Source organism: Conger conger, chromosome 1, assembly GCF_963514075.1.
Source record: "Conger conger chromosome 1, fConCon1.1, whole genome shotgun sequence".
Classification (NCBI taxonomy): Eukaryota; Metazoa; Chordata; class Actinopteri; order Anguilliformes; family Congridae; genus Conger; species Conger conger.
This window is the reverse complement of record NC_083760.1, coordinates 26,866,697-26,884,495: the sequence shown is the minus strand read 5'-3', so window position 1 is coordinate 26,884,495 and position 17,799 is coordinate 26,866,697. Positions and strand designations below refer to the sequence as shown.

Here is a 17,799-nt window from a genome sequence, read left to right as displayed (position 1 = left end):
ACTGGTGTACATAACGCGCATAAAATGTTTAGACCAATCATATAGGTTACAATGCGTATACGAAGGGAAAGGCAACAAGCAATCTATGACTTGATTGGGTAATGTCCAGCCTCCTTTAATGGATAGCCAATGAAAACCGGGTGAGTGATACCTTAACGACCAATTATAAGGCGAGTTATACTGCATAAGTTGCGCTGTGATCTATCATCAAGAGGACCAAATCAGATAACGTTAGACAGTAGGTGTTGGGCAGATTTTGTGCTTACTTACAGTTAACGTTAGCTATAAGGCATCGAGAAGAAAATGGACAACTCCGGCAAAGAAAAGGAAGCCATCCAGCTAATGGCAGAAGCAGATAAGAAAGTAAAGTCGTCAGGCTCATTCTTAGGTGGAATGTTTGGGTAAGATCAATATGCTGTAGCCTGCGCTACCCTATAAAATCCAAATGGCTAAAGACAGAGCGAGGGTAATAGATGCTGCAAGCTAAATAGCGAGCGTTAGCTTGCTATGTTTGAAATGTCAGCTCTAACGTTAGACATTAATATCCGCAAGCTAGCATGCCTGGTGTCTTGGAACAGAAATTAAATGTACTGTCAGCCAGCCGTCTAGGTGATCTTCAACTCGCAGATGTGGAGGTTGCTAGCTAACGTTAGGCCATGTATACAAGGCCTCGTCAGTGATTTCGGTCACTGAGACTGACAGTGGTGAAAGATGCCACCGGATTGGGTTTCACTGGGGGAAATGGACCTGTGTACAAACTTGTAATCGTGCTGTTTATAAACCGGGACACATTTATTATGTTTTCTGATTTTAAAGGGGCAGCTAAATTAACGTATACATATGCTCTTGTCACAGAATGACTATAGGGATGCACACAAAGCTGAGATTATTATTGACACCATAGCAGGGGCATCGAATTGGTGGTGAGCGTTCAGATTGACACATTTTGATATAACTTTTGAGATTCTGTTCCATTTGTTCGACATAATTCTAGACTTTGTGTCTTCTGAAAAATCGATAGGAGTGAGAACATCTGCAAAGTGATGGTGATGTAATGCAATTTAAACTGATATATTTTCAAGATCCGACTTCTCTTGATCCTAGCACGCGATTGTCCCCGGTTTTTGGGATTGCTGGTTCAGGAGAAGCATTTAGCGGATTCCAACGGGCGATAGTTTTGTCTACCAGGGGTCATTGAAATCGATATTATGGAAATCGCTTTGTGAATGGCCCAAGAATTTGGCAAAGCAAATGGAATGCACTGGAAGCTTTGGCAGGCAGTCCGCTGTTTTGGCGGAACACACATCCGTAATTATGTGTGTGCCATATGTAATAGAACACCAGCGCTAATACCCAGATATACATATGCCATTAAATGGCAAGCTTGTGGTTGAAGCAGCTCGTTTCTCGGTTGTTAATAGTAAACTCATATACGGTGTATACGGTGTAAGTTCATTCTGGAAGGCCATTTATGATGGCTCTGTGCGCTTTTTGTATCGGTACAAAAAAGGGGAGTGTTTTACTGCAATGCCGATGTATCCATGTGATCCTTGGTGGGTCAGAAGTGTTTTCAATATGCTTTTATTATATTCCTCTCACACAGAACCACATAGTATCAAAACAATTTATTTCTCTGCTGAAATGAATTTGGGGCATGTTACTATGCTTTTGTTTTTCGAATTATTAATTGATCACAATACATATTCATGACTCGTAATCCATAATGCATCTTTCCATGTTTTCTTTAGGGGGAACCACAAAGTAGAGGAGGCATGTGATATGTATGCCCGTGCAGCCAACATGTTCAAGATGGCCAAGAACTGGAGCGGTATGTCACTGCTTTCACTACTGATCTCACCACTGAATAGTCATGAGCATTACAGTCGCGGGAAATGGTAAGTTAATGGGTCAGTAAAGCTGCTGGCTTATATTCCTTCCTTCCTCTATCCCTCAGCTGCAGGTAGTGCGTTCTGCCAAGCTGCGCGTTTGCATATGCAGCTGCAGAGCAAACACGACTCTGCCACCAGCTATGTGGACGCTGGAAACGCTTACAAGAAAGCGGACCCTCATGGTGAGTTCAAGAGTGAGACGTTTCACCTGGACTGGTTTCCTCCTGCTTTGCCTCTAATGCTGGCTTTAAGCCAAACCCAAACACTCACCTGACCCCCTAATGCAGTGGTTCTTAACCTTATTGGAGGTACTGAACCCTGCAAGCTTCATCAGTGCATTCACTGAACCCTTCATAATTGGAAAAATAAAATATGATTTCTTCAAAACATAGGTATATATTTTATTACCCCTGCCGAACCCCTGAGACTGTCTCAACGAACCCCTGGGGTTCGATCGAACCCAGGTTAAGAACCACTGCCCTAATGTATCCCTAATCCTCATCCTTACCCTCAGGTTAGGACATAGCAACAACACAGCCCCTACTGTGGTCTTAGTAGTTCAAAATTGGAGAGCCGAATGCAGGCTATAGCTTAATTAAAAGTATAAATGGCATTTACGGTACAGGTCACAAATTGGTCCTGGAAGTAACAATACTTGCACGTCTCTTTAATTTTATCTGCAACATAAATAATGCTACTTCTGGTGCGCAATTTTTTCATAAGTTGAAAAATAAAAGTAAATATTAAAGGCCCACATGCATATCTTTCATGGTTTTTTTAGGTTTTGATATCATCCTGGAGCTTGTGTTCCATACTGATCCAAATATAAAATAAATGCAATTTTGGTAGAAGTATGCATATTTTACAGTCTAACTGCTATTTTTCCCCCAAGCTGTTTGTAAAACGATTTCCCAGGTGTCATGACGTATGTTTTTGCATAACTGTCAGATAACGTAGCTAAATTTTAACACAGAGAGCTGACCTCAGGAGGGGGAGGGGGAATTGAGGTCTGGAGGCAGGGTTTTTGCAAATGTTTTGTGGGCATTTTGGAAAACTTGGAAGAGAACGTTGATGCATGTGGGCCTTTAATTTGTCATGGAATTATGAGCCGTAGGTATGCTGATCCAGGGACAGGACACTCCCTGGTGCTAATAATCCAGCTATGTTTGTCTTCTCTTTCTCTGTGTTAATACTGACCTGTCTTTCAATATCTCCATTTGCCCTTTCCCTCCTTTCCCCTTCCCTAACGCACGCAATAGAGGCTATCAACTGCTTAAATGCAGCCATCGATATATATACAGACATGGTAAGACTAACTGTACGAAAAGAAGCACATCAACTTAGTCCAGCAAAACATTTTCTTTGGGCGGTGGTTGAAGTTCACTGTTCAGATAGCATGTTCAAAATATTCTCAGGTTGAAACTCATCTCCATCTCCATCTGCATTTTATGTTCACTTCTGGGGAAACTGTTCAACCTCAGCCAATGAGTGCTTCTGTCATGAAGAAAGGGATGTATAAGTGCTTGGGGGGGGAAAAAAACAAAAAATGGCAAATGCGTTATTGGCGAACACTGCCTTTATGCCTTTTTATCCTATTATACGCTAAGGCAGCCATTTTTGGCTAAATAATCGATCTGCATGATGATTGATGAGAAAATTATGAAAACGATTGAAAGCAGCTGTATTCATTTGTGTAAATCCAAAATTCATTAATGTTCTTGATGTCTTTGGTCACAGGGAAGGTTTACAATTGCTGCCAAGCACCATATTACCATCGCCGAAGTGTATGAGTCTGAACTGGTTGACATAGAAAAGGTATGACTCATCTGGAATTCAGAAATTCATGCCATTATGTGCATTAATGTAATATAAATTGAATTATTTAAAGTGTCTATCTGTAATGTTTCACTTTTGGTGTATTCAGCGACATCTGTGGTCACTGGTGGTCACAAGTTCATTTTCACACTCCCTCTTTGAGGGAACCAAGCATCGCCTGACACTGTAATAGTCATTCCATGTGAAAACAGCCAATTTTAGAAAAGCCTCCCACCTCAGAATTTCTTGTAATTGTCTATATTTATTGCTTTTTATGAATTATGAAAGACTGCAAAGTTCTTTCTGTGAATTCTACTTAGGTTCTGAGTTATGCCTATTTACAAAACATAAATAGGATTTAATTTAATTGAAAGCATGTAAATCAAGTTCTAGTATCATCATCAAAATTGCCATCAAGGTATCCAGTAGGTATTTTTCTTTTTTAATGAATAAATTGATACTAAGCTTGTGTTTCATACCAGAATCATAGCATTCGAAATGGATAAAAAAATGCAGTTTATCTAATTATGTTTGTCTTGTCTGCTGTCAGTTTTCACAAGCCTAATGATGATCTTCCCAAAATGTGTGTTTATTCATAAATAAGTTTTCACATTGCAGTGAATTGGAAACCAGGAGGATGGGTTTTGCCCGCATAATACATAGTGATATAGGCAACGTTTAGCATAACCATTGCACTCTTAAAAATCTATTTACCATCTATGTATGTGTCTACATAATGATATAGGCAATGTTGCTGTCAATATTTTGTATGTACACACTCAATTTAAATATTTTAGATGCTGTTAAAAATTGATTTTGATTGCTACCTGCATATTTAATGTGGGTATGCATTTCCACAGTGGTTTTGCTTCATGCAGTTGTTAGACCAGTTTTTGGTGTTGCGTAGGCTTGTGACAAATCATGCACATTAATGCATCCAGATACTGGGTTTGTTCAAACTCTTATTTTCATTTTGTCTGTGGTTCCAGGGATATGTACATGACATGGCGCCGTGTGTGTGTGTGTGTGTGTGTAGGCATGTGTCTAAGTGACATCACTCTTATTTGTATTCCCTGTGGATCATGTTCTTAGGCCATTGCACACTATGAGCAAGCTGCAGACTACTACAAAGGGGAGGAGTCTAACAGGTAAATTATTCATCATTCATCTTGCATTCATGAGGTCGAGTTGGAAGAGCTCAATCAAACTAGAACAAGCTAATTAAATTCCCATGGAAATTTGGTAAACGGGAGACTGTGTGTGAGGTGCAGGATTAACTGTGTGAGAATGCATGCTCTACAGAGTTTAGCTCTGTGTGTGAGGTTGTCACCTGCAAGGTTAAGCTGGGCTTACCCATAGCCAGAATGTCAGTTTCCCACTGAGTTTGATCTGACAGTCTTCATATCTTCCTTTTCCCCATTCTCTGCCTCCTCCTCATCCTCTCCTGCCAAAGCTCTGCTAATAAGTGTCTGCTGAAGGTGGCATCCTACAGTGCGCAGCTGGAGCAGTACCAGAAAGCCATTGAAATCTATGAGCAGGTTTGCATCATCCAAGCAGCTCATACATCAATGAAGATGGTTGCCACAGTCATGTGAAAGCTGCTTTCTCCCCATCTGTCTTAGGTTGGCAGCAACACCATGGATAACCCATTACTAAAATACAGCGCCAAGGAGTACCTCTTCAAAGCTTCACTCTGCCACTTCATTGTAGATGAACTGAATGCCAAGGTCAGAAAAATGACTTATTGTTTTGGAGCGGAGGTTCCCAAACTTCCTGAGCCTAGCACCCACTGAATGTTTTATAAAAAGAAAATGCAACAAGAAATGTAAAATTTAGCCCAATTTTAAATACCTGCATATATGCTAGCACAGTGCAGGGTAGATTGTGCAGTGTTTATTTTGACAGGCGTGAATTTTGATGGAATATGTATGCGTCATAGCCCCATATTTTGGGAACTGGATTAGATGGCAGGTTGTCATTAAATTGAAAATGAGAACCCTTGCAGAGCTCACTACTTTTTGTGTGACAGCTGGCTGTGGAGAAGTATGAGGAGATGTTTCCTGCCTTCACCGACTCAAGAGAGTGCAAATTCCTGAAGGTATATTGTTATTTTAAAATACATTTTTACATTAGCATTTTTAATACAGTGATTGTACACTCAGTGACCACTTTATTAGGTAGACCTGTACAACAGCTTGTTTATGCAAATATTTAATCAGCCAATCATGTGGCTGCAGCTAAATGCATAAATGCATGCTGATGTGGTCAAGAGGTTCAGCTGTTTTTCAGACCAAATGCCAGAAGAGGGAAGAAATGTGATCCAAGTGAATTTGACCGTAGAATGATTGTTTGTGCCAGACAGGGTGGTTTGAGTATCTCAGAATTTGCTGATCTCCTGGGATTTTCATGTATTAGAGTCTCTAGAGTTTACAGAGAATGGTGCTTAAAAACTACAAATATCCAGTGAGCAGCAGTTTTGCGGTCAAAAACGTGTTAATGAGAGTTCAGAGGAGAAGGGCCAGACTGGTCGACGATGACAGTAATGCCAATAACCATGCGTTACAACAGTGGTATGCAGAAGACCATCTCTGAACACAAGTGGATAGGCTATAGCACCAGAATAAGTCTAAATAAGTCCAATAAATACCTAATAAAGTGCTCACTGTGTGTGTGTGTGTATATATATTTGGTTGTTAACATGGTAACAATGCACTATTGCTCAGAACACATTGTTGCATATGGCTTGGGCAAGAAATGATGAACTTGGACATCAGAAATAAACTATTTTAAATGCTCACACCAACCACTAGACCACAGCAATGCCATGTGGAAAAAATAAGTTCCAATGAGTTAAATTCATGAAAAGGCTTTAATTCCTTCTTCTCATGTGGTGTACATGGTTCAGTGACTCTTTCTTCTGTGCAGTTCAAAATAGCAGTGCTTAAAATAGGCTTACTGTATAGTCGTGCAATTGAAATTGAAGGTTTTGGAAGTCTCAAATGTGACAATGAAAATGAGTAGACTTGCCATTTCTTAAGCATATTACAGTACATTGAACGGCTTATGTGTTAACCTTAGCCACAGAGTGAGCTACCCGTGTAAAGAGGAAGGGAATAAAAGCTGTTGAGGGAGGTCGGTTTAACTAGTAAAGGCTGAAGAACCCCTTTGCTATGGTCCTTCCCTGCTCTAGGCCTATATTGACTAGGCACCTTTCTCCACAGAAACTTCTGGAAGCTCATGAGGAGCAGAACAGTGAAGCCTTCACTGAAGCTGTAAGTGGCCTTTTCTCTCAATGCATCAAAATTGTTTATTATAATACTAACATCAGACCTGTAGATCTCAAGACTCAACAATACAGTGTGGATTGTACATAACTTAACCCATTTGCACATAGTGTATTTTCATTCTCTGGTAATAGCTGTGGTGATTTGCCTGTATGTTTTGGGGTCTGGGTGAACTGTTAACCGTGTGAACATTCTGGATTGACTCGGTCTGTATGCCTCCGTTAGGTGAAAGAGTTTGACTCGATTTCTCGACTGGACCAGTGGCTTACCACCATGCTCCTGCGCATCAAAAAGACTATCCAGGATGACGCTGGTGATCTGAAGTGACTTGTGCAAAAATGTGCTATTTTCATGTTAAAGTCCTGGTTTAGATTTCTTTATTTTCAGTATGAATAGCTGCAATATTATCCACATATCAGTGTAATACTGTAGGCCTCACCTTGAGTTTTTATTGTTTGAGTCAAGACCATATGTGTCATACTCCCATTTTTGCCTTCTATTCCCCGTTTCCCACAGGATGCTACTTCATTTCATGGCGTTCATTAGGGCTTATAATAGGTTTAAAGTTTCTAGGATAGGCATTATCAGGAGGTTTACAGTAATACAGGCCAAGGATATTCCAGGAGAATGACACATGCTGTGGCTTTTCATGAACAATACTATGTTTATTTACTTTTGCTTTTATAAATGTATATGGCAGGTCTAGGGAGTTGTGCAGTTCTATTATTCAATATGCAGAGGGCACATATTCAGTATTTTTAATTTGGAAATGTATACTCAAAACAAAGATTATCTTGTTTTGTCTTTCTATAGCAGCAGCCGGCTGGACAAAGGCAGATTATTTTTGTTGGTTAAGTTATGTGGGGTCTTTTTTTTTTTTTTTTTGCTTTGTGGATTGTATATCACAGTTACAATTGCTTATGCTAAAAATGTTAAAACATTTATGAAAAAATGTTATTGGAATCCTGAAGTATTTTTGCACAGTTACAAATGAAACTAAATCTTCTCTGTCCCCTTGATGTTGTCACTGTATTAAATCTTAACCGGTGTATTTGTGTATACCATTTAATGTGCTAAATGTGTGTCATGTGTGTTGTGAATGTGTACCTAGTATTGAATTTGATGTAGTGTGTGCACACCGGCAAGCATGGTGTCGTTATGTGTCCTGTACTACTATTAAGTCTTAAAGTGGTCAAAGTCCCAGTGAACGGACTGTGAACCAGCATATCAGGATTACTTCCAATTAAGGAATCTCAGAATACATCTGGTCTATTCTCATTTGTTCTTGTACAGTGTTTTGTGCTGAAATGTACTGAAATAAAGGCTATCTCAACGGCCATGTTCTGTGCGGTGAATGTTATTAAGTCTTGGTCATAGAGAGTCCTCTGCTATCATTCGCTTTAAGCACCAGATCACAAGACTCTTCCAGTGTGTGGATATGCTCCCCAGTCTGAGTGACCTAAGTGTTTGCCGTGGCTGGCAACCTCATAGGCAGGATGGGCAAAAATTCACAAAAATATATTTTCATACAAAATGACTCCCAACATTACACTATAATCAGAAAGGTACCAGTGTGTTTGCTTTGCAGATGGCACAGAGGTATGAACCACACAAAAGGCAATACACCTCCATGTAGACTACATGCAAATATTTCTTGTATGTTTTAGAACAATGGCTGGGTCATCCCGTTAACGGAAGCGAAATTACTTGGTCAGGATTAATTTTTCAGGTCCGCTTCGTAAGATACCGGGTATATGAACAGGGGACTAACTGAACCAAGTCGTTTTTCTATCACATAGGGTAGCCCGGGCAGATTGAAAACAACTTTTCTTCTGAATAATATTTGGCATTTTGTAAACACTGACATGTTATGGACATTTTCTAAGGGCCAATAGAAGCCTTGTTCTCGTGTGACGTTCGGACCAATAGTCAGGATGGTGGGAGGGGAAAGCATCACTAGTCATTGCGTGCATTAGGGTCCGGTGTGAAGCAGCCGCTGACATAACAGTGAATGGAGTAGGTTCCCAGCCACGTAAGTAGCAACTAAAAATAGCTGCACCGGAGGGAATGATGTCCTACTGAAGGGAAAGGGTAGGCCTGGGGAACCCGGCCGTCCCTTATTCGCACCTGTATACGCTTTGATTTCCACGTAATATTCTGCGGTGCTAGAAATCAATTATTGGACAAAAATAATCACCGATTATATATGCATGGTTTTGTGCCCTGTGCTTACGGACGAACGTATACTGTAAATGTAGCTAGCCAGCGATGCTAACGTTACTCATATCGACATAATTACTGGGAGGCCCGTCAGCTCCACAAATATCGGCCATCTACCCCGACATTAACACTAATTCACTGGTTATCTTGACAACTGATCAAGTGCGTACCGCGTTTGCAAGTTTTCGTCATTGTGAATATTTTAAATTCAGCATCCTGGTAGATGGCTCTTGGTTTATCTAGCAATAGCTCCCTCTTTCTTGCAAACGCACTGGCTGCTCAGCAACGGGGAGAAGCTTGCAGGCAGGCTGAATCAATGAGCTAGCTAGCTACATTTAGCTAATAACGCGCTATATTAGATTGCGTGGGCTGCTAGCTAATGCAAGGAATCGAAATAGTCGCAAGCTTGCCTATCACAGTATTGGAGCTATAGGATCCTTGTTAAATTAACTGGTTAGGGTCAGGTTTGGCAGTATTTCCAATATCTACGCACTGATTGTCCGTTGAAGCTATGGGCATAACGTCAATCTAACAGTACGTTAACGTTGTTATGCAGTAGCTAGATTAAGTTAGAATTGCGTTTTAGTGTATTTTTCAAAACTGGCGACTTTTATTATTGATAACATTCGACTTGACTGTTGCACGACTTACAGTTGGCTATCCAGTCAGTTTAGGTTTAGTTTACTAGCTCGCACACCTAACTTGATGCTCAGTGGAGGGGATCCATACAGCGACCATACTGTTCCGATTCACTTTGTTCAAATTAGCGTACGGCTATTGGAGTTCCGTCAGTCGAAGACCAGTTTCTCTGAAAAAAGCAAGTTACCTTGGAATACTCATGAACATACAGCGGTCAAATCCTATTTACATATCGCGTTATGGCAGATCTAGACATAAAACCAACGATCACGAAGAACCGTCTTATTTGAGAGCCGTCGAACCAACTCAAAGCTTCAGTCCTAATTTAGGATCTCCAAGTCCCCCAGAGGCGACAAATTCTCTGCACAGCATCTCTCGCATTGGGAAGTACCTATTGTTGGAGCTTATCGAGGGAGACCACGTTTTCAGGGCTGCTCACCTACACAGCGGAGAAGAGCTCGTGTGTAAGGTAAGCCCTTGCAAGCCATTACCACATAAAGTACGACACAATGTAATATGAACAAGTGGCTTTATATAGAAAATAGTATGTCTAGTTACTGATTGCGTTGTATGAAATGGGTTCAGTTTAACAAACGATTTTCATACGTTTGCCAATAAGACAAGTCATGAGAATTTGCAACAATTACATTCCGTCCCTCCACAGAAACATGATGCAATGTCTCCAAACATAGAGTAACTTTCAAGTGCAGTCAGCAGCATAGGAGATGGGGAATATAGCTACTAGTTTAAAAGGGGATCGAGTCGTCTTCTATAATTGTTTTAATTTAAAACGCAATTTCATCTGTATCATGTCGATTCACATTTTATGTATGCCTACTATATGAGGCTATGCTATACGATTCCAAGTAAAGTATTGGGTTAATTAACGTCAATCCCCCCTTCCCCCTTTCTTTTTTTAGCTGTTTGACATCACTAGGTATCAGGAATCATTGGCAGCATACTTTTGCCTGCCAGCGCACGAAAATATCAACCAAATAGTGGAGATTCTTCTTGGAGACACAAAAGCCTACGTATTCTTCGAGAGGAGCCATGGTGATATGCACTCATTTGTGCGGTCCTGCAAAAAACTGCGCGAAGACGAGGCCGCGAGACTATTCTATCAGATGGCTTCCGCCGTAGCACATTGTCACGACAATGGACTTGTGCTGAGGGACGTCAAGCTGAGGAAATTTGTCTTTAAGTATGAGGATAGGTGAGTTGCCCTTGTGGAAAAATATAATGTACATGATCCTAAGATAAATAACTTAATACAATAAAGATGGTAATTTCATGTTGTAAATGAGACATACTGGTCACTATAGTGTTTTCCTCTTAGAATTGACCAGAAATGATGATCTCACAACTGTTCTTTTATTGACTTTCCACCCGTATATGGTTGCAGTTCTCTAGGTCTATGCACTTCAACCCCCCAGTATTCTAACTAAAGTTACATCCTTACAGAATTTTGAGGTAATATTGCTTCAAATTGACTGACTGTTTTAAGTGACTGCTGAAGATCAGGCAAAAACTATATTTATTTCCTGCGCACAAAGCACAAATACTTACATACATACTGTTTATTATGTTAGGTACTTGAAATTCTAACACAAATTATGTTACCGTGCCACATCTAAACACATTTCTGAAACTGTTTTAAAGAAATATTTTAGCAGTGGCTGGGCCCTTTTTATTTTGCCCGAGCATGAATAAGCACTTCATGTCATGTTAAAAGTAAGTTTTATTTGTATTATTTTAGAGCAGATCAGGCCAGAAAGGTTTACAGAAAGCTTCAAATAGATAGAGGAAGTCCAGGTATGTACTCTCAAGCACCCTTGAAGGTCGGGTGTCTGGTTCTAGCTGCTGCTTCTGTCGCCACTTTTCCTGAGGCCACATCTCTACCTTAGCAGAGTGGATGGAAATCTGTGCTATTCTGAAGATAAATGCAGGCCTTTGATTCCAGCAACTCAGTGTCTTAATTTTTTTGGAATAAAAACATTTACCAAAAATATTTGTGCTTTTTCTGACATGAGTGCGAGTACATTAGTAAAAACATTAGACTATTTGCTCCATCTTCTCGACCTCAGACATTCTATAGGTCTAAAAATCATTTGGAAAGGCAGGTTAACATTTCTGATGGTGGGTTCTACTTCATAAATTCTGCAATCTGATTGGTTGTAGCAAATCTTTGTGAGTGTTGAGTTGGTCAGTGTCGCTAACCTATCCCAAATGAATGTCAGCAATTAGCGCTCTAACATTATGAATCTGGGCTCCTATTGTGCCATGGATGGGTCCCGCAGTGTGGGGTCGAATCCAGACCGTGCCAGTGCAGACTGGCTGGCATGCCCACAGGGTAACACAAATCCACTGTAGTATTGGCCAGGGATAGGAGGGTTTCCGTTGGCCGGGATGATAATGTTCCATCGCACACCAGCGACTGCCCCCTCGGGCCAATCAGGCGCCAGCTAGTCTGCCTTTTAAGATGCACACGAAGTGTCTTCCTCATGACTCCTCATGACTCATGTCTGTGTGACGTTGGTTTGCAAACTGCTGTATTATGACTGCAGCGGCTGACATCACATGCTTCAGTGGAGAGCATGTGTACTGTGTGAGCAACTGAGCATGTGTGGGGGCAGCCTATGGATCGTTCTTATTCACGTGACAATTTCCTTGACGACGTTGGACTGTTGGAGGACTAAGGCCATTACAACCCATTCATTTTTGTGGTCAAACACGGGTTAAACTAGGCCTAGATGAGATGGCATCCTTTAAAAATTATTATGATGGTGCTCAGTCTGTATCAGTTTTCATATAATGTTTGGATGGTTGACAGAAGAAAACAAATATTGAAGAGGGGAACTTCACGACTGCAGCAACCCCCTCTGTGTAGGACTGGGTTGCACCTGCGGCAGGCTACTTCAGTTCAAACTTAGCTTAGTAGCTTAGCTATATCTTTCAATCCTACTCATACTCTTCATTTATGTATTAGTAGCATAAAAGCAGTGATGCCACAAAAATAAGCTACAACGTTACTAACAGTCCTGAATACACTAATCAGGTGTAATCACACAGTCACCCACTAACGGTAAAACATATTTTCTGCACACAGCATAATTTTTCAGTAACACCATGGCCATTTGACAGAAATGAACCATAATGAATCTGTGTTATTGTGGTATTTATATCCTTTATATGTAGTTGACCTGAGATTTAAAAGAACAATATTTTTGGCAGAAAAATACATTAAATTGTATGGGCAGGTTGTCTTCCAGCATAGCAGATGAGTCAGACAGTTGGTGGTTTAAACCCCAGTGTAACCACAATAAGATTTGTGCAGCTGTGAGCCCTTGACCGCATTGCTCCAGACGGGATTGGCCCATGCTCAGTCACATCAACTGTAAATAAGTTGTGGCAGCGTGCACTGACGAATATCATTGGGCGAGAAGGAATGGGTCCAACAGCATAAGAGGGTATGAATGTGTTGTGCTGGTTTGCAGCAATGAGTGCTGATAAATATCATTGGGCGAGGATAAAAGGGGCACCAGCTGTAGGTTATACTTATACTTAAAACACTATATATGTTTTTTTTCCTCTCACAGGAGTGTGGTCATGCTGGACAGCCTGGAGGACGCGTGCGTATTGTGCGGGGAGGACGACTCGCTCTCCAGCAAACACGGTTGCCCGGCCTACGTCAGCCCGGAGGTCCTGAGCAGCGGAGGCAGCTATTCAGGCCGCCCGGCGGACGTGTGGAGCCTGGGCGTCATGCTGTACACCATGCTCGTGGGCCGATACCCCTTCCACGACCTGGAGCCCGGCTCCCTGTTCAGCAAGATCCGGCGGGGGCACTTCAGCCTGCCGGAGAGCCTGACGCCCAAGGCCCGCTGCCTGATCCGCAGCATCCTCCGGCGGGACCCGGCCCAGCGCCTCACCTCCCGCGACATCTTAGAACACCCCTGGCTCTCGGGTTCGGGGCTCGGCGGCGAAAGCAGGGAGCCCTCGGATCAGATGGTTCCGGACGTGAGCGCGGGGGAAGAAGCGCGCGCTTGAATACGTCGAACGGCAGGGCGAATGGGCATCCTCCCAAACTAGTGCCCGTTCCTAAAGACACTGGCGAGCCCCTGATGCGGGCAGAGCTTCCACGTGTTGTCAGCGACCCCCTGACTTGAACCAATCACAGCGTTTTTTTTTTGCTGTGCATGACAAAACCTTGTGATTGGTTTGTGCAAGTCAGGTGATCAGCAGCTCCACACATTATGGCATTCATGAAACCTCACTCTGCGGTTACTACATCCAGTTGAGCTAATGCAATGTAGCAAATGTAGCTTCAAGACTGGCGGTCTCAGGGTAGATTGATATTAGGCGATAACAATGAGGATGTATTGGAGTCCTAATTGGCGATAGGTCATTTCTCCTATCAGAGCAGAAATCCCATAAACTGCAGCTGTCGGACTACAATGGCAAACTCCTTTGTGTTTTATACAAAAGGTCTGTAACTAATGACCAACAATGGCATCGTACTGTTATGTATTTTTTGGCAGATATCATTCAGGAGTTTTTATTTCCGTTCCTAAGGAAAGTGACTTTTCTTGTGCACTTGAATCAATCCTATGTTGTCCCAACTAGCACAACGTTTTGTAGCCGGAAGTATTTTTCATGCCGTTCTTCTCTTCTGAATTCACGTGTCTTTTTTGTTATATTTTCAGCTTGTAGCATTATTATTTTTTTCAGGGTTGTCTTCAAAGTGGGAAGTAATTTATTTATCAGCCAGCCCAGCGGCCCCGCTGTTCAGATGACAATCTTTTATGCAGTAGCTATTAAAATAACTTGGCCTGTGTGACCATCCCTCCGCTTTCTTCAATCAGGAGTAATTATACAGGGTTCCAAACTGACACCAGACCTCACAAGCTCTAACACAATGTTGTCTGTACAATTCAGAAGGTAACATGTCAATATTAAAGTAATGGGGATTACCTAAAGGAACAAACGGCTCGATATATCGCTTTTACGGTTTTATTTGCATGCAAGACGAGTACCCACGACAGGACGGCAATTATGATGTAAAAACTGTCAGATGTTTAAATCAAATGCATCTGTTTTCTGATCGTTTTCCTTGTAGTGTGCCTAGTCTCTTACGTGATGAATTTTGCATGCTTCTGGGATCTACACCAAATACAACGCGGAGAAGAAACAGAAACTGTAAATGTCATATAAAAGAACATTTAAATATTTATTGGTGTTTGAAAGAGCCTCACGGTGCTTTGTCTCACCGAGTGTATCTGATTATATCTTCACCACTCCAGCGTAAACAGTGTAGCCTCCCCCTTCTCCGTAATATTGGGAAAAATGCTGGTGTCGGTAAATTGTTCTGCTTTGGTGGCCTATGCGAAGAACAGCGTGAATATAATATTTGAAAATTCTAAAGGAGGACGGCTTAGACGCGCTTTACGCGTTTGTTTTTGTTTTCACATAGAAATGCAATTGCAATGCAATGGATAAACTGTCAACTTAGCATTCCAAACTCCACAGGGAAAGGGTTGGTCAGACAGTATTGAGCGTGAAGATGCATTTCACTCCCCCCACACACACGTGCCTTTCCTGTCTGTCAGTTTTTTCCCTCGCTGTAACACGCCTCCCGTTCGTTCTCGCACAACAGAAACCCAACCGGGATTCAACCATTACAGACTAAACGATTGTTAGATCTTCAGACTTGCTAGTAAGCTTCTGTTCGACGAATTTGAAAGGGTACAGAACTAAAGAGGGAGATGTTTCTTTGTGCTTTCAGTCACCCAGTTCCGTAACACCAAAAAAGAAACCTTTGTACTTATAAACTAGGAAATGCTGCACAGTAGTTCTGTTGAGAGGCCAGTTGCAGTGATGAGAAGTAGAATGAAAATATAATCGCCACCAAAATCTGCTTTTAAGACCATGCACATCAGCTTCATCATCACATGATCATTCATGATCTTGTTAACCATAGGCATTCCACACTGCCTGCATCTTTCGCTAAAATCCACCACTTCAAAGTTAGGGCTAAACTGTTGTGGTTTAATTAATTGTGTATAATGGTAAAATACACATCACAGGTGCAATAGGTACAGAGGTACAGAGCAGTCGGTAGAAATTTGTAAGCTTAAAAAGCTGAAAAGCAGTTCAAAATTGCCAGCACATGACAGTAATTGTTTTAGAGCAGGGATCATCAGCTCTGTCTCCTAAACCCAAATTCAGCCCTGGTTTTCTTTTCTCCCGGTTAATTGGTGCTACTGATTGGCCATACTGTCTTCACACCTGACTCCCGGGTAAAGGGAGGGTGGAAAACCAGCAGTTTTCGGCCCCAGAAGTACTGTGAGTTGCTGATCCCTGTTCTAGACTCTGATGGTACAAAAACTATTTTTTTATTTTTTTATTTTTTATTTTTTTCCTCGAGCAGCCAGCATTCATATACTGGGCTAATGTGCACATAGAGCCTCAGTGTAATCTAAAAAGAGTACCAGGGCTTAAAACGAGGCCTGGGCAGCACTGTTTCACGCGTTAAAAGTACCTCATATTAATTTCCTGCCCGCACAAGTTCTGTGAAATGGTGGTGTACTGGGCAGTTTCATGTACAAGTTCTGTGGTTATTTAAATGTTACTTGAATCTGTGTGTGGTTCTTGTCTGTGGCTTGTGCGTACAGCATGGCGTATGGCCTGTGGATGCTATAGCCTGCCCTGCAGGAAAAGCTTTATACAATAAAAGATTATATATATATATATATATATATATATATATATATATATATATAAGCAACAATGCTTAAATTCTCAGTGGATTTATGAAACCTGCGTATATTTCAGCTCAGCTCAAGCTTACAGGGTGAGCTGCTTTCTTTGAGGACTGTGAAGATGGTGCTGATGTTGGAGGTGTTATTTTGACTGTTTTTGAAATAAACCTGCATGGTACAACATTTCTGCCGTTGGGTTTGTAAAGTGTGTGGCATAATGGGTTGTCAAACTTTGTTAAATAAACTGGGAACAGTGTATTTAAAAACATGTTTTGGTTATTTATTTTTATTGTGCAGGATCCTTTGTTTCATGGGTGCATGATTTCTATCATGGCAGACAGCCATATATAATTCATGTACTGTCTGAATTGAAACACTTTCCAACTGGATTTAAAAATGTGCACTGTTCTCATCCTTTAACTATGCCCTTTTAATATGGTATTATACAGTATATCACCTTCATTAGCCTATTCAGAGACTGTAAATGGCTGTAAAGTCACACCCACTGCACCACATGGGAGCATGCTCAAACCATCTCATATGTTTGCGCATGCTGTTGGCAGAAATCCATTTGACTTGGAACTATGTGATAAAAAGCGAGTATACACATGTATGAAAAATATAAAATGGCAAAAAGAACAATGATGGAATATGGAGTTAATAATGTTAAAATCCAGACAACCTGTTGTAACCTAGATACTAGAAACAGATTTGGTGACCTGTGTACAATATTCCATAATTTTGGTGCGCTTACTGAAAGATGAACAATGAAATGTCTCATCATATTTAATGCGTAAATATTGAAACGTGCATCAATGGTTTCAAACTAATCTGAACAATGGAGAAAACTGTTGGAAAATAGGTTATTTAATAGACAATTAGCTGATCAATGCCTAATAAGCCTAAAGCTGAATAAATGTAATTTGGACATTTTAATATCCACATTGCTATGAATAACAACTTCCTTCAATCTACTCCATGGCTGAGATTCAGTCATAATTTAACTTTCAATTTCAGTGAAAGTTGTTGGCTAATAATTGAAAGCTTTTTTGTTGTATAAACACAGTTTAAGAAGTTTACTGGTCATTAAAACTAACGTTTTGAAGAAAAAACGTTTCCACTTAACTTAGTCAAAGTTAAGGGAAAATGTTGATTAGTTACAGCTCCAAGCTAAAGTTCACAAGTTGTTGTCTGTAA

General features: G+C 41.0%; 2 protein-coding genes across 3 annotated transcripts; both read left to right on the top strand.

The window, feature by feature from the left end:
- The first annotated feature begins 202 nt into the window (after nucleotides 1–202).
- On the top strand, nucleotides 203–8,325 carry napba (N-ethylmaleimide-sensitive factor attachment protein, beta a). Of its 2 annotated transcripts, XM_061239829.1 has the most exons (11): nucleotides 203–401; nucleotides 1,749–1,828; nucleotides 1,955–2,071; nucleotides 3,149–3,195; nucleotides 3,627–3,704; nucleotides 4,797–4,852; nucleotides 5,158–5,242; nucleotides 5,327–5,431; nucleotides 5,734–5,802; nucleotides 6,926–6,976; nucleotides 7,214–8,325. In XM_061239829.1, the coding sequence occupies exons 1-11, from the start codon at nucleotides 304–306 to the stop codon at nucleotides 7,313–7,315; spliced, it is 888 nt and encodes a 295-aa protein (XP_061095813.1). In that variant the 5' UTR covers nucleotides 203–303; the 3' UTR covers nucleotides 7,316–8,325. The 2 variants fall into 2 exon arrangements, with proteins under 2 accessions (XP_061095813.1, XP_061095821.1); XM_061239837.1 differs by lacking the exon at nucleotides 3,149–3,195 and having other exon boundaries at nucleotides 262–401.
- A 646-nt stretch (nucleotides 8,326–8,971) lies between these two features.
- Nucleotides 8,972–16,841, top strand: LOC133130570 (tribbles homolog 2-like). The gene is made up of 3 exons (XM_061245237.1): nucleotides 8,972–10,316; nucleotides 10,768–11,060; nucleotides 13,444–16,841. Exons 1-3 carry the CDS (start codon nucleotides 10,047–10,049, stop codon nucleotides 13,889–13,891), a joined length of 1,011 nt encoding a protein of 336 aa, XP_061101221.1. The 5' UTR covers nucleotides 8,972–10,046; the 3' UTR covers nucleotides 13,892–16,841.
- Nucleotides 16,842–17,799: the final 958 nt, after the last annotated feature.